General features: G+C 35.4%; 1 protein-coding gene across 1 annotated transcript in view; it reads right to left on the bottom strand.

Moving 5' to 3' along the window:
* Window positions 1-15,316, bottom strand: part of LOC148946649 (zinc finger CCCH domain-containing protein 15 homolog) — a 47,654-nt gene that overhangs the window by 10,676 nt on the left and 21,662 nt on the right. Inside the window, exons 3-4 of the mRNA XM_089096297.1 lie at window positions 6,156-6,394; window positions 4,357-4,476 (exon numbers count right to left, since the gene is read on the bottom strand). Of these exons, the coding sequence (XP_088952423.1) occupies window positions 4,357-4,476; window positions 6,156-6,394 (359 nt within the window). The remainder of the gene's footprint in view (window positions 1-4,356; window positions 4,477-6,155; window positions 6,395-15,316) is intronic.

Below are 15,316 nucleotides of genomic sequence, written 5' to 3'. Positions count from 1 at the left end.
AGTTTTCAAATTTGAGCACTACAGCAAGATAGAAAAGTTTAAAAAAGAGAAGAGAAAAAAGAAGAGTAAAAGTAAAAGAGAAGAAGAGAACAAGAAAAAAAAGATGAGAAGAACAAAAGTAAAAGAGACAGAGAAAAAAAATGAGAAAAACAAAGTAAGAGAGAAGAAGAGAAAGAGAAAAAAGATGAGAAGAACAAAAGTAAAAGAGAAGTAGAGAAAGAGAAAAAAGATGAGAAGAACACAAGTAAAAGAGAAGAAGAGAAAGCGAAAAAACATAAGAAGAACAAAAGTTAAAGAGAAGAAGAGAATGAGAAAAAAGATTAGAAAAACAAAAGTAAAAGAGAAGACGAGAAAGAGAAAAAAAGAGAAGAACAAAAATGAAAGAGAAGAAGAGAAAGAGATAAAAAAGACAAGAATAAAAGCAAACTAAAAAGTAAACAAACGGAACTTCAAAATTTATCCACAGCAGCAAAATAGAAAGTTATACAAAAGAAGAGAATGAACAGAAGTAAAGCAAAATCATAACGAGGCGTCAAAATTAGGGTATTAAGTTAAATCGATGGGCATAGAACCCTTTTTTTATAGATAATGCGACATACACAGAACATGAATGGCAGAATTACCAGTGCAAAGTACACGAGTAATTACCAGCACATAGAGAAAGACGAAAACAATAATATAATTGCAAATGTCATGATGTAAGATACTAGGATGGATGACTATCGATCACCAGTGAAATTAATCGTTTTCATACAATTCTGAAAAAAAGTTATGCCAGGTTTGCCTCTCATAGAGACTATCTGCCTGGGATTTACTCTAATTAGCTACGGCTCTCAAGGCTTTTCATTACTTTTACCAAGTTGATTTCAATGTAAGTAATAACTTATGAAACAGACTTACTAAATAATTGATAAAGATACTAAACAAGAATGGAAAAATTAGAATAAACAGAAGAACACTTTTTTACAGGATTGTTTTTGCAAGATTTTAAAAAATACAATTGTGAAGCGGATTAATAGCAAACTTAGTTACATTGTAAAACTCTACGTAACAGAAACCCTAATTTTGTTCATAAGTACGACCCTCTTTGTAATTATTGAATTGATTTAGTGTTTGTAGTCAGATTCAATTCGGTTTTGGATTGATTTTTTTTTCTTATTGTCCCCTTTGTATTGTTATATATTTTTAATCTTGTTTGCTTTACGACACTTCTATTTTTTATGGCGGGTTATAAATAAATTATTTATTATTATTTTAGAATAAATTAAAAAAAAAGACATTTTCAAGAATTAATGGGTGAAAGAACACACCGAAGTAAAACTATATCACCTAAGTACAACATTTTATATCATACCCCTGAACAAAGTAGCAATTTCTTAATATACCACAAAAATAAATAGCAAATGAAAGGTACAAATTATATTGCAGTAGTCCCGTCAAATATCCTTCAAAGGTGCACTTCACGTCCAGCTCTGTACATAACTATAAATTAAACTGATCAGCATCATCCTGTTCCACTACACATGAACTATTTTTATTCCAAAGCTAAGCCACTCTATTAAAACCAGGCTGTATAACGTTTAGCCTGTGCTTTCCTTGTAAGTTCAACTAAAACAAATTAAGTACCGTTTAAGTTTTGAGTATAAAGTAATAGTAAGAGCTGATTTGAGAGAAATTCAAAAGAATGAGCTGAAATAAGAGAAATCAAAAAGAATGAGGTGAAATTAAAAAATCAGGTGAAATTAAAAAGAGCTAGAATTATAAGAGCTGAAATGCAAAACATACAATCTATTTTACATCTTAAAAAGAGAAGGTAGAAGTGACACTAGACTGAGGAAATGTTTTCAACCAGTGATTATATATTTGTGTAAAAACGTTTCTTTTATCTCCAGTGCCCTTTTATTGTTATTAAACAAAAGTGGTTATTTCTGTTCTCATAATTTAAGATTTATTATGTTGGTTGTTGGTATATAATGTTATCCACTTTTTTCTTTTCATTTTTTCTAAGATTCTTCTCGGATCAGAGACGGGAGAGTGTTTCTGCTTCTTCTTCAAACACTAGTTCACTTGCTGACAATATTTTCTCGGTTTCAAATCATTATTGTCTTCCATGATGTTCTGGTGACTGCAGTCTCAAGAACTTCCATGTTTAATATATGAAATTAAAATTCAATCTTCTATTACAAAATAAAACGAAATTATTGTCATCAACAAAATAAAAAAGAACACCGTCACAAAATTCTTTTGTGAAGACCGGCGACAAAGGAAAAATTATAGGCTCCATTACCCCCCCCCCCCCCAAATAAAAACTTCCTGAAAGTTTCAACCCGATCCCCCAGCCGCAAGACACTCGAACTGTAGTCTGATAGAAAAATAATCCGGAGGAATATTGGCTTCAGCTACCTGTTGTGCCCGTTTCTACCTCTTGTGATTGACTGTTTTTATTCAGATTCTTATAAATTAGATATAGTAAGATTACATTCCAGATCAGCCCTGTAATGTGAAATAATTAATTTTGGGCGTGTACCAGAACTCAAACATCAATAATGACCTTTATTTTCTTTATTATTGAGATTTTCTTCTGTGTAAATCATCAAAAAATAAATCAGCAGATAAATCATTTCTCTGCTACCAAAAAAACTGCAGTTTTTTTGTACAAATGTGCATCTTACTTTAACCCAATCACTTTCTACTCTGAAAACAAGCACTAGAACTTTCAATTTCCAATTGAATGAGCCCCTCCCAAGCTTCTACAACGGTTCCTTCAAATGAGTGACCACCGAGAAAACAACGTGAGAGCCACAGCGCTCTTCTACGTGCCCCCAAACGGGATGATTGATTACATTTGACACATAAAAACAATAATTTTAGCCCCTAAAATGCTTATAAGACACAAAGGGGGCTTAGATTATAGCCCGTTACAGCAACAGAAACTGCTTATACTTTTGTGTTTTCCGTCACCTTGGAACAAAGATAATAGCGAATAATTGACTACCATTAATGGTAATTGCGTTCTGTAACACAGGCATTAGTTCCAAGTCCCCTTTTCCTCGCAAAAACCACTGTTTACATAAATTGTATAATTAATTAATTAAACTATTATAATTAATTAATCAACTTAAAATAAACTTTTATAATTAATTAATATGACGAAAAGCGGAATGTGCGTCTAAAATATACAGAGTCTGTACAGAAATCGTATTGTAAGTATTTTGGAAATACTGATGAAGTGACATTTTGAAGAATTGATCCAAATTAGCCATATTCCAATTCAATTTCAACGCCAGCCCGGTGCGGAACACCTCAATTATTTTCGGCCAAAAATCTAACACAAAAGAAATCCTTTGTAACATTTTTTTTTACAGATAAAGTAGCATTAAAAAAGAAATCCCCCCCCAAAAAAAAAAGAAATAACACAAATAGAAATAAAAATAGAATAAATAGAAATATAGAAATAGAATAAAAAAGAAATAATAACCCAAAAACAAAACTAAACAATTCCCAGATCCAAAAAGAGATATATGAAAATATATACCTTTATAACCATACATAAAAATCAAACTTTTGATGTCACGAAAAAACCGATGTTCCCAATACTGAATTGTGAATCTTAAAAACCATTACAAAACCAGTTATAAAACAGAAATTAAAAACTAGCGGGAATTGTTGACCAAGAATAATAAAGGCATTCGACACTGGGCTACCACCGAATTATTAGCAATCAAATGTATAGTCTCAATCATTAAAGCTAAGATATATACGAAATTATACGAGAAGCCAGAGAGGGAGAGAGAGTGTGCGTGTGTGAGAGAGAGGAGAGAGAGAGAGAGAGAAGAGAGAGAGAGAGAGAGAGAGAGAGAGAGAGAAAAAGAGAAAGAAAGAAAAAGAGAGAGAGAAAGAAGAGAGAGAGAGAGAGAGAGAGAGAGAGAGAGAGAGAGAGAGAGAGAGAGAGAGAGAGAGAGAGAGAGAGAGAGAGAGAGAGAGAGAGAGAGAGAGAGAGACGAGACGTCGTTATTGAAAGGATGCTTCAGTCATGAAAAATACGATGAAACGATAATAAAAATTCTTATTTCCAGATTGTTTCTATAAGCCTTGAAAGAGGACATAACACAATAAGGAAAAGAGCCCAAATTCTAAATATCTGAGAAGCAAAATAAGAGAGAAGAAAAGGAACTGACATAATCGATAGAATTTATTTGGACGGAGGGAGGGGCAAGAGGAAGACGTAATTCTAACTTTACAAAAATAAACAAAATGGTCTAATTTTTGAACTGCCTAAAAAATCCCCTATAGGTTATTGGAAAAAAGGAAATAAAGAAAAAAAGGAAAAAGAAGGAATCAATATTGATTACTAACCTTTTTAAGTGTAAATCCAGGGGGCAGTGCATGCTTGTAGATACAGCTTGCGCCGTTCGGGCATTCCCAAAACCAACCGTATTTGTTGTTTTCAACTGCAGTCAAGAAAAACTTGCAGATCTAAAATTGATATATTAAAAAAATTCGTCAATATTTTTAATATAGATACAATTACTTGTCAGGTAAAAAAAAAAACGCTAAAAGCATTGCACTTTAGTCTTTCTAACCCTCTTTTCTCCTTTCTTCTGTCCTTATTATGAACCATTTTAGTTTGCTTTACGAATAATTTTTTTCCCTTAACTTCCTTATTCTTTTTAGCCGCACAGGATTTATAACTCATTTTGACATTATTCAGTACCACTGAGAACTGAATTATGCTAAAAATACAATTTGTCAATCTTATTTGCCCTTTGCAGACAAAGGACAATGATGAGTGATTTTTTTTTTTTTGTCAAAAATATCTGAAAGTAATATATATCTATGGGTTTTATGTAACACACAAAAGTGCATTTTGGATGCAATCTTTTGAGGAGAAAGGGTCGTCTGGATCATTTTTTTGGGGGGGGGGGCAATCCCCACTCCCTGTGTGTAGGCATCCAATCGGATAATTAAACGTAATTAAAACAGCTACTGATGGTTCGCGGCACAGAAAACCACCTGATCATGGTCAAGTGCAATCACTAATGTATTAAACTTGGCAGTTTAGTGGTCAACAATACCTTAACAAAATAAGAAAAAAGAGAGCAAAACGAGAACTAAAAATATGAAAAAAAGGAGAAAAAGACCAAGACATAAAAAACAGAAAAAGATAGGACGGGACACCTAGTGAGAAGTCAAATCAAAGTAAACAAATAAACCTGATTACTAACAAGTTCCTTGAAAAAAGGAACAAAAAAAAATCGATAAATTGAAGTAAGGGTCTTGTTGGTGAAGATCTACCAGTTCTGCCGTAAGCTAAATGGGCATGAGATGAATTGGGTATGGCAGAATCGTGAAGGTTAAGAAAAAACACTAGACACTGGAGTTAGTCTATAGGAACGTAGCAAGACAAAGGTGAACAACTTTTTCCTAATCTATCAGGCTGTTAAAAACGCAAAGATGAGGTTGTTAAAAAGCCGAGAAAATCCAATGGTTTTGCTATTTAAATAAAGGTTTTGGTGATTGCTATTGAAATCACAATCTTCAAATAAACAGAGAGGAACTTAATTATAAATGAGAACAAAGGAATGAACCTGTCCTCTACATGGCTTTTCTCGATGTTCTTCAGTAAAATAACATCTTTGGAAAATGAAGCTTTAGTTCAATAAGAAATTACTTTTTCAAAGGAATGTTTCATACTCCCTGTCTTCTTGACATTTTAGCGTGTTCATATACGATATTGACATATCCCAGATACAGAGAGAGGAAGGGGCCTCTATCTACCAAGAAGGGGGTGGGATACTTCTTTAACACTAATACGAAAAGGCAAATTTTATTTTCAATCTTAATTTCGACAAATCTGACTCATCATTACCATCAGAAATATCACCGTACTTCAGAAATTTGAGAAATACCGTATCAACATATGTTTATGCATATAACATATGTATAATTAGCCTATGTTACTGTATGTTAACATACCATATAGTTAACAACAAAATCTAGGAAATCCTTAGTCTAAGTCATTGAAGTCAAGATACCTAAAAATTTACACGAGAGAAGACAGAGAGAGAAAAAACGAAAAGAGACAGAGGGAGAGAGAAAGACAAAGAGAGGGATAGGGGAAGAAAAGATACATGGAGATGAAGAGAGGCACTTACAATATTTGTCGTTGGAATTTTCTTGTTAGCTTCTCCATGCTTTTTCTCCACAACCTCTTGCAGTTTTGCTTCATCCCAATCACCAGATTGCCCATCTTCATCTGCACGCAAGTCAACGTACATGCTTCTTTTTTCTCCTTTCCTTTCAATGGAAAGGTCATGAGAGAACTTGCACTTATCCCCTTTACCACAGGTCCCTTGCTTAAAGAAAGCACACAAAACAGATTTAGGATCAGCACCTAGAATAAGATTAATTAAGATCCAATCCATAATTATCTTGCAATAAATTAACCTTGCAAGTATTATGAATCAGAATATAGAGCAAATTCACAATGACTACAAAGAATAGACTCTTCAGTCCGTTCAAAGAGTGTCCTCTTACCTGGATTTCACCATGTCCACACAAAAAAACTGTCTTCACATGGACAAATACCTGGATTGCGTCTGGTTTGCATCAGCTCACTACCGTAACAATCGCGTCCCCCCCCCCAATAAGGCCAGATAGAGCCCTAGGCTATATACATAATTTGGTTATTCTGATGGTTTGCAGTATTTTTCACACTTAGTTATTATCAATCGTTGGTTCATAACATAATATAACCTCAAGTTAAAAAAAACAGAAGCAAAGAGCTGAAGATTATATTTGGCCTCATTTAAATCTGCTGGACTATAAGTCCTCAGGGAACTTTGAGATCAAGTCCAAGGGACTTATCGGTCATGTGTCGATCGTAAAACTCAGTAACCCGCCTGAGACTCTAAGCAAGCGGGACTATTGGGCTTAAGTCACTCGTTCACCTGCGAGTACAGGCAAATTCAGTCGCCCGTTTTGCATACAAGTCCAGTGGACATTGTCCGTCATATTCCCTCATCCAACTTCTCTGGACTATATTTAACCAATTTTCAAGGTTACAATCACTATATATAGAAAGAGTGTTGAGTGAGGAATAAAAATGTTATTACCATACTCTTTTGTTATTAAAATATTTCCATCAGAACAGGAATGTTGGCCACCCGCGTCATTGCACTGCATAAAGGGGGATATGTGAGTAACCCGTCTAACTACAGGCCTAAATCTATCCTAGCTGCTTTTGGAAAGATTATTGAACGTTGTTTGTATTTAAGAATTGTTTATATCCTTGAAGAGAAGAGCTTTTTTTAATAAGTCCCAAGTCGGGTTTCGCCAAGGCCATTCCAGAATAGGAATGTTGGCAGAACATTACTAAAGATCCATTCTTCTAGCCTGTAAAATAGTGTAAAAAATTAAAGCAAACACTCTTTTTGTTCCAAGGTCAAATACGCCACTGACATTATTTTAGATATATATAAATATCTTGTCCCCCTCCCCCTAATAGTACTAGATATATCCTAGGATGTGTACAAAATTTGGTGGTTCTGATGGTTCGCATTATTTTTTCTTCCATATTTCTCGTCAACAGTTAGTTCATAACATGAAGTGATCTCAATTAAAAAAAAGATAAATCCGCCAAGTTTTGTATACAGCTAAGGGCCGTATCTTGGCCCATTAAGTTTGGGCACAATTGTCCCGGTTACTACACGGTTCTGGAAAGAGTGTCGAATAGGGAATCGATGTTATTACTCTTTTGTTATTAAAGTGTTTCCATAATAACAGTGATCTTGGCACATTTTACTAAACATCCGTTGTTAAGGCCTGTGAAAGTGTCAAAAATAAATGCAAGGATGTGCGATGGAAAGCTACTAAGGCAGTAACAAAGATGAGAGACAAGCTTTATAATGAACATTTGAAGGAGCTGAAATTACCTGTACTGGTGTACTGACGATAAAGAGCTTGATATGCTTAGGACATATAAGTTCACTTCACAAGACCCCCCCCCCCAATTCACTTGTCAACTTTCCAAAATATTGGCACTGACACGAGGGACATTCAAAGAAGCTGTTCAGACCATCTGTCAAAACTCAAGACCGACAACAGTTTTGTCCTGTTGTGTAGTCAACCCCTGGAATAGTCTCTCAGACACAAGAGTCTCAGCACCCATTGATGAGGCTTTCAAGAAGTTACTGGATGTCAAGTGGAATGGTGTTCCCTGGAAGTACCAGTGGTATGCATTTGATGTTTGATCAACCATATCATCAACTATGGGGCGATTCACAGATCAAGAAGGAGCTTGATTTGTTCTGAGGTGCGAAGGTAATTAAGGGAATAACCATTTTTATGAAGAAGTCAGTTATACTTTGAACATTATTTTAGACAGGTATTCAAAGGACTATTTCTTTTCATAGAAATATCATCGGCAGATTTCAACTATCAAAATCATAGGCAGCGCAATAGCGATGCCTAAGTTAAGAACGATGTGGGCTCAACGTTTTATTTATTTTTCCTCCATACCCGGGCACTTCGTATCGAAGGAGTTGTCGTAGAAACTTCGAAAAGGGCTCATTCAATTGGAAATTGGAGTGGCTAGTGCCCTTTTTAATAGTCGAAAAAGATTGGAGGGCAACTAGCCCCCCACGCCCATCATTCCCCCAAACACATCCAATCAAAATTTTGAGATAGCAGTTTTGTTCAGCGTAGTTGATTTCCAGATAAAAAATATGTTTTTGAGGAGGACACTCCCCCACAACCCTCGGGGCAAGGGTTTTAAGTTATGCCCCGGGGGCATATAAGGTTTTTATAGAAGGTGTTGTCGTAGAAACTTCAAAAAAGGCTCATTCGATTGGAAATTCAAAGGGCTAGTGCCCTTTTAAATTGTCGAAAGTGATTGGAGGGCAACTAGCCCCTCCCCCACGCCCACCATTCCCCCGAACAAAACCAATCAAAATTTTTTGATATCCACTTTGTTCAGCGTAGATGACTTCCAGATAAAAATATGTTTTATAGGAGGACACTCCCCCACAACCCTCGGGGCAAGGCTTTTAAGTTATGCCCTTAGGGCATATAAGAACGATGTTGGCAAAATGTATCATTTATTATTTTTTTTCCTTTAGAGCAGGGAACTTTATATCTTAGGAGCTGGCGTAAAAACTTTAGAAAGGTCTCGTTCGGTTGCAAAATGGATGGGCTTGAGCCTTTTTAAATTATCGTAAGTGATTGTGAAGCAACAAACATCTCATCTACGCCCACCAATTTTCGAAAAACACCCAATCAAAATTTTGAGAAAGCCATTTTGTTCAGCTCAGTTGATTTCCAGATGAAAATTATGCTTTGAGGAGGACACTCACCCACAGCCTTTAGGGCAAGGGTTGTAAGCTATGCCCTGGGGGTATATCAGGTTTTTATGGAAGGCGTTGTCGTAGAAACTTCAAAAAAGGCAAATTCGATTGGAAATTGAATGAGCTAGCGCACTTTTTAATAGTCAAAAAAGATTGGAGGGCAACTAGCCCCCCTACGCCCATCAGTCCCCCAAACACATCCAATCAAAATTTGGAGATAGCCATTTTGTTCAGCGTAGTTGATTTCCAGACAGAAATTATGTTTTTGAGGAGGACACTCCCCAAAAGCCTTCAGGGCAAGGGTTGTAAGCTATGCATTGGGGGCATATAAGGTTTTTATAGAAGGCGTTGTCGTAGAAACTTCAAAAACGGCTTATTCGATTGGAAATTCAAAGGGCTAGTGCCCTTGTAATAGTCGAAAGTGATTGGAGGGAAACTACCCCCCCCACGCCCGTCATTTCCCCAAACAAATCCAATCACAATGTTGAGATAGGCATTTTGATCAGCATAGCTGGTTTTCCGTTAGAAATCATGTGTTTGATGGGGAAATTCCCCCGCAGGCTTCAGGGTATGCGTTTTAATTATGCCCTCAAGGCGTATAAGGTTTTTATAGAAGTCGTTGTCGTAGAAAACTCAAAAAAGGCCCATTCCATTGGAAATTCAAAGGGCTAGTGCCCTTTTTAATAGTCAACAGTGATTAGAGCGCAAATAACCCCCCTCTCAGGCCCATCTTTTCCCATAACACGTCGATTCAAAATTTTGAGATAGCCATTTAGTTCAACGTAGTTTTAAGTTCTGTAAATTAGGTCTTTGAGAATGAGAACCCCCTCACAGCCCTCAGGAGAAGGGTTGTAAGTTATGCCCTGCGGGCATATAAAGTTTTTATAGAATGCGTTGTCGTAGAAACTTCAAAAAGGGCTCATTCGATTAGAAATTGAAATGGCTAGTGACTTTTTTAATAGTCGAAAGTAATTGGAAGGCAACACATCCAGTCAAAATTTTGAGATAGCAATTTTTTTCCAAGATGTTTAAAATGCAGGGAATAATAATACTTACCAAAACAATCCCCCCAGAGTCTACTAAACCAGTTATTAATTACGCATCGGGGTTATTCAAGTTTTTATTTAAATCTTTGTCATAAAAATTTGAAAAAGGGCCCTTTTAATCTAACATTCAAATGGATAGTGACCTTTTTAATAGTCGAAAGTGATTTGAGGACAACTAGCCCCCTCTCTCGCCCACCGTATCCCCAAACACATCCAATTAAAATTTTTAGATAGCCATTTTGTTCAGTGTAGTGGATTTCCAGATAGAAATTATGTTTTTCAGGAGGACATTCCCCCACAGCCCTCAGGGACAGGGTTGTAAGTTATGCCCTGGGGGCATATAAGGTTTTTTATAGAACGTGTCGTCGTAGAAACTTCAAAAAGGGCTCATTCGATTGGAAATTGAAATGGCTAGTGCCCTTTTTAATAGTCGAAAGTGATTAAAAGGCAACTAACACCCCTTCCACGCCCACCATTTCCCCAAATATATCCAATCAAAATTATTAGATAGCCATTTTGTTCCACGCAGTTTAAAGTTCAGGAAATTATACCTTTGATCAGGACAGTCCCCCCACAGTTTTCCGGACAAGGGTTATAAGTTATGCCTTGGGGGCATATAAGGTTTTTACTGAAATCTTTGTCGTAGAAACTTGAAAAGGGGCTCATTCGATTGGAAATTCAAAGGGCTAGAGTCCTTTTTAATAGTCGAAAGTTATTTGAGGACAACTAACCCCCCTCACACGCCCACCTTTTCCCAAACACATCCAATTAAAATTTTTAGATAGCCATTTTATTGAAAGTTCTGGAAATTAAGTCTTTAAGGATGACAACCCATCCCCCCCACAACCCTCAGGGCAAGGGTTGTAAGTTATGCCCTGGGAGCATGTAAGGTTTTTTATAGAAACCGATGTTGTAAAAACATTAAAAAGGGTTCATTTAAATGAAAATTCAAAGGGCTAGTGCCCTTTTAATAGTTGAAAGTGATTGAAGGGCAACTAACCCCCCTCTCACGCCCACCATTTCCCCAAACACATCCAATTAAAATTTTAAGATAACCATTTTGTTCAACGTAGTCGAAAGTTCTGGAAATTAGGTCTTTTAGGATGATAACCCCCTCAGAGCCCTCAGTGCAAGGGTTGTAAGTTATGCCCTGGGGGCATATAAGGTTTATATAGAAAGTTTATGTAGAAATTTCAAAAGGTACTCACGTGACTGGAAATTGAAATTACCCTTTTAATAGTCGAAAGTGAGTGCAGAGTAATTAACCCCCCCTCTCACGCCCACCATTTCCCCAAACACATTCGATCAAAGTTTAAAGATAGCCATTTTGTTCAACGTAGTTGAAAGTTCTGGAAATTATATATTTAAGGATGATAAACCCCCAAAGTCCCCAGGGTAAAGGTTGTAAGTTATACCCTGGGGGCATATAAGGTTTTTAATGATAGAATTGTCGTAAAAACTTCAAAAGGGGCTCATTCAATTGGAAATTGAGAGGGCTAGTGTCCTTTTTAATAGTTGAAAGTGATTAGAGGGTAACTAACCCCCCTCTCACGCCCACGAGTCCTCCAAACACATCCAATCAAAATTTTCAGACAGCCATTTTGTTCAACGTAGTAGAAAGTTCTGGAAATTAGGTCTTTGAGGATGACAACCCCCCCAGCCCTCAGGGCAAGGGTTGTAAGTTATCCCCTGGGGGCATATAAGGTTTTTATTGAAAGCCTTGTCATAGAAACTTCAAAAGGGCTCATTTGATTGTAAATTGAAAGGTCTAGTGCCTTTTTTAATAGTTGATAGTGATTGGAGAGAGACTAACACCCCTCTCACTCTCAACACTTTGCCAGACACATTCAATCAAAATTTTTAGAGAGCCGTTTTGTTTAATGTATTTGAAAGTTCTTTAAATTATGTCTCAGAAAATGACAACTACTCTCACAGTCCTGAGGGTTAGAGTTGTAATTTATGCCCTGGGGACGTATAAGGTTTTTATAAAAGGTATTATTGTAGAAACACAAAAAGGACTTATTCGATTGGAAATCGAAAGGCCTAGTGCCCTTTTTAATAGTCGAAAGTGATTGGAAGGCCTGACATTTTTATATTAAAGATCGATGTGGGTATAATGTATTATTTTTTTGTTGTTGTTGTTGTTGAGATCAGGGCACTTTGTATCGAGGGAGTTGTCGTAGGATCTTCGAAAAGGGCTCATTCGATTGAAAATAGAAAGGGCCGATGCCCTTTTTAATAGTCTAAAGTGATTGGAGGGAAACTAATTCCCCTCCCCCGCCCACCCTCCCATTTGACTTTACGTTTAAAAACTAAATGTTGCAATAACATTAAATCAAAATGCACTGTGTTAATGCTATTTCCCAATGAGGCATCTCAGCAGTGTCCCAACAACGACTGAGGGTATTATGTTCAAAGTTTCGGGGCTGCTTTTGCTCTTAAAATTTAACCAAATGAAAAGAGCGTAAGCGTATCCAAGCTATCAAAGATAGTAAACATATTTTTTTGCGAATGGTATTATGTTTTCCATTTCAGGCCAACCAGAGGAGGTATGAAACTAAATTAAGCACTAGTATTCGTGTCCAGATTTTTAAGAGGGTGTAGGTTGTTAAAAATTGCTGAAAATTTTTCTTCAGCATACAAATAGCAGGCCAAACTTTAAGTCTTTAAAAAAACAAAAAGAGTTAAAGCATTATTTTCTTTTTCTCTTGATAGACTATGTCAATATAAAATGAACAGAAATTAATTAAAAAAACTTTTTCCACAAAACAAGTTTTTCAAAGAAAAGTAAAGAACTCCATTAAACAAAAAAATGAGCAAAAATAAAAACAAATAATCTACCAAGCGTGAAACTACCACAAATTAGCATCGATAAATAAAAGAAACCCAAAACCAACAGAAATTACAATAAAATACCGAGTCAAACTCAAAACGGGCAGAAATTAACATAAGTTGGGCTCAAAACCCCTATGCCTTCCCAAGTCCAGATCATAATTTGCACTTTACTGAAAAAGAATACAAATAAATGTGCATTGTCAGTTTAATATATATATACTGAAATTTAGTAATCAAAATGTTAATATTATTTGATTTATCAAAGTTATAAAAGTAAAAACATTTATATTTTTTTCAGTAAAGTACAAATTATGCTCTGGCCTTGAGAAGGCACAGGGTTTTCGAGCACATTTTATGTTAATTTCTGGTCGTTTTGAGTTTGACTCGGTTATTTATTGTAATGTCTGTTCATTTTGAGTTACATTTATTTATTAGTTCTTATTTGTTGTAGTTTTATGCTTTTTAGATTGTTTGATTTTATTTTCGTTCATTTTTGTTTTAACGGAGCTCTTTACTTTTCTTTGAAGAACATATTTTGTGGAAGAAGTTTTTTTAATTAATTTACAGAAAAACATCGCTTGGTTTCACTACAAAATTTACCCTCGTCACTCAGACCTTAGCCTATAAGGACTTGGAACTGCTTTGTATTGAGGAGAGGAGAATTGCTGGTACATATTAGTGTTATTCTTGATGTATTTTTTTTGCAAAAACAGGAATAAAAAATTATCCAAGCTATCAGCACAACCAGACAAATTTTCATTGGAGAACGGATAGCAGGGCTGCCTAATTCGAAGAATAATTAACCATAGTGTGAACTTATAATTCTGAGAATAAATTCCCCTGCATTAATTCCCTGTCAAAAGTTGAGATAGCCTTTTGGTAAGAAATGTACCTTTATTTTTGTGTTTTCGTAATTTAATAATTACGAATCCTCATTCCACTAAGGAATGAGGATTTTAAGAGAAGGGTTGGGGTATAAATACAGGAAAGTGTTTTACGCCCTGTTTTCTGACTTTTTTAGAAAGGATTCCAGCAAGGAGGTATCAATAATGATTATTTATTGCTATTTTGTATGTTTAACTTTCAAAACTTATTTTCAGTAGCCTTATTTTCCTCTCATTTTAATTATTACCTAGGTGGGGAATAAATGTCAAGAAAATTTATTCACGTTAGGACAGACTTGCCAAAGAAATAGATTTAAAAAGGCTCATAAATAATACTAAAATATAAATTATAGAACATTTTAAACCCTACAAAATATCTTAATATATATAATATATAGTAAAAAATGGAATAAATATAAATATAGTTCTGCCCGTCATTTCAATACACTGAAGCATTTTACTTGTCTGTTTCAGTCATCCAATAAATCTTTAGTACTATGCTGGAGTCTCAACGAAAATGTCAGAGTCACAAAGTAAGTAGGTTTATTTCTAACCCGCATTAATCTAAAAATAAAAGTGAAGTAAAGACTTGTGACTTCACAACATATGAATTTACATCTTTTGACTTCAACCACAGTAAACAGCAATTTAAATTCAACTCCACTATTATCAAGCTAAGGTTATTGATCAATAGTAAAATTTACAGCCATTACTACCAAACTTCTATATTTACATCACACTCGATGATTAGTAGCATGAAGAGGTCTAGATCTACAACCAGGTCCTTTCTCCTTCTTTGTAGACTATTGAAGAAAACACGAACTTGTTCAAAAACCTAAGGCCAGGCATAGGCCTATAATAATCAGCTAAGGAATTTAGTACAATGAAGTAAGTTTAACCAGGCTTCTGGCCATACTGCGGCTGCAAAAGCTTCGTCATATTTCAGTTATGAATGCTTTTTGCAATGAAAATAAAGTTGCATTAAGACTTCAATAACCATGAGCTACCCTATTTGTAAGGGGGTCTTTATCTCATTAGCCCCCCCCACTCACTAAAAATCGTCTACTGCTTTTCTACAAACATTTTAATGTACATCAAATATAGCCAGTTTGTAACTTCAGATGTATTCTATAATAATAATAATAATTTAATTACCCACCATCTACAAAAAGATTATAGTGGAGCGCAACGAAAAAGAAAAAGGAAA

Source organism: Artemia sp. Qi Xiang Cuo, chromosome 11, assembly GCF_049724085.1.
Source record: "Artemia sp. Qi Xiang Cuo chromosome 11, ASM4972408v1, whole genome shotgun sequence".
NCBI classification, from domain to species: domain Eukaryota; kingdom Metazoa; phylum Arthropoda; class Branchiopoda; order Anostraca; family Artemiidae; genus Artemia; species Artemia sp. Qi Xiang Cuo.
This window is presented reverse-complemented; position numbering and strand designations above follow the sequence as displayed.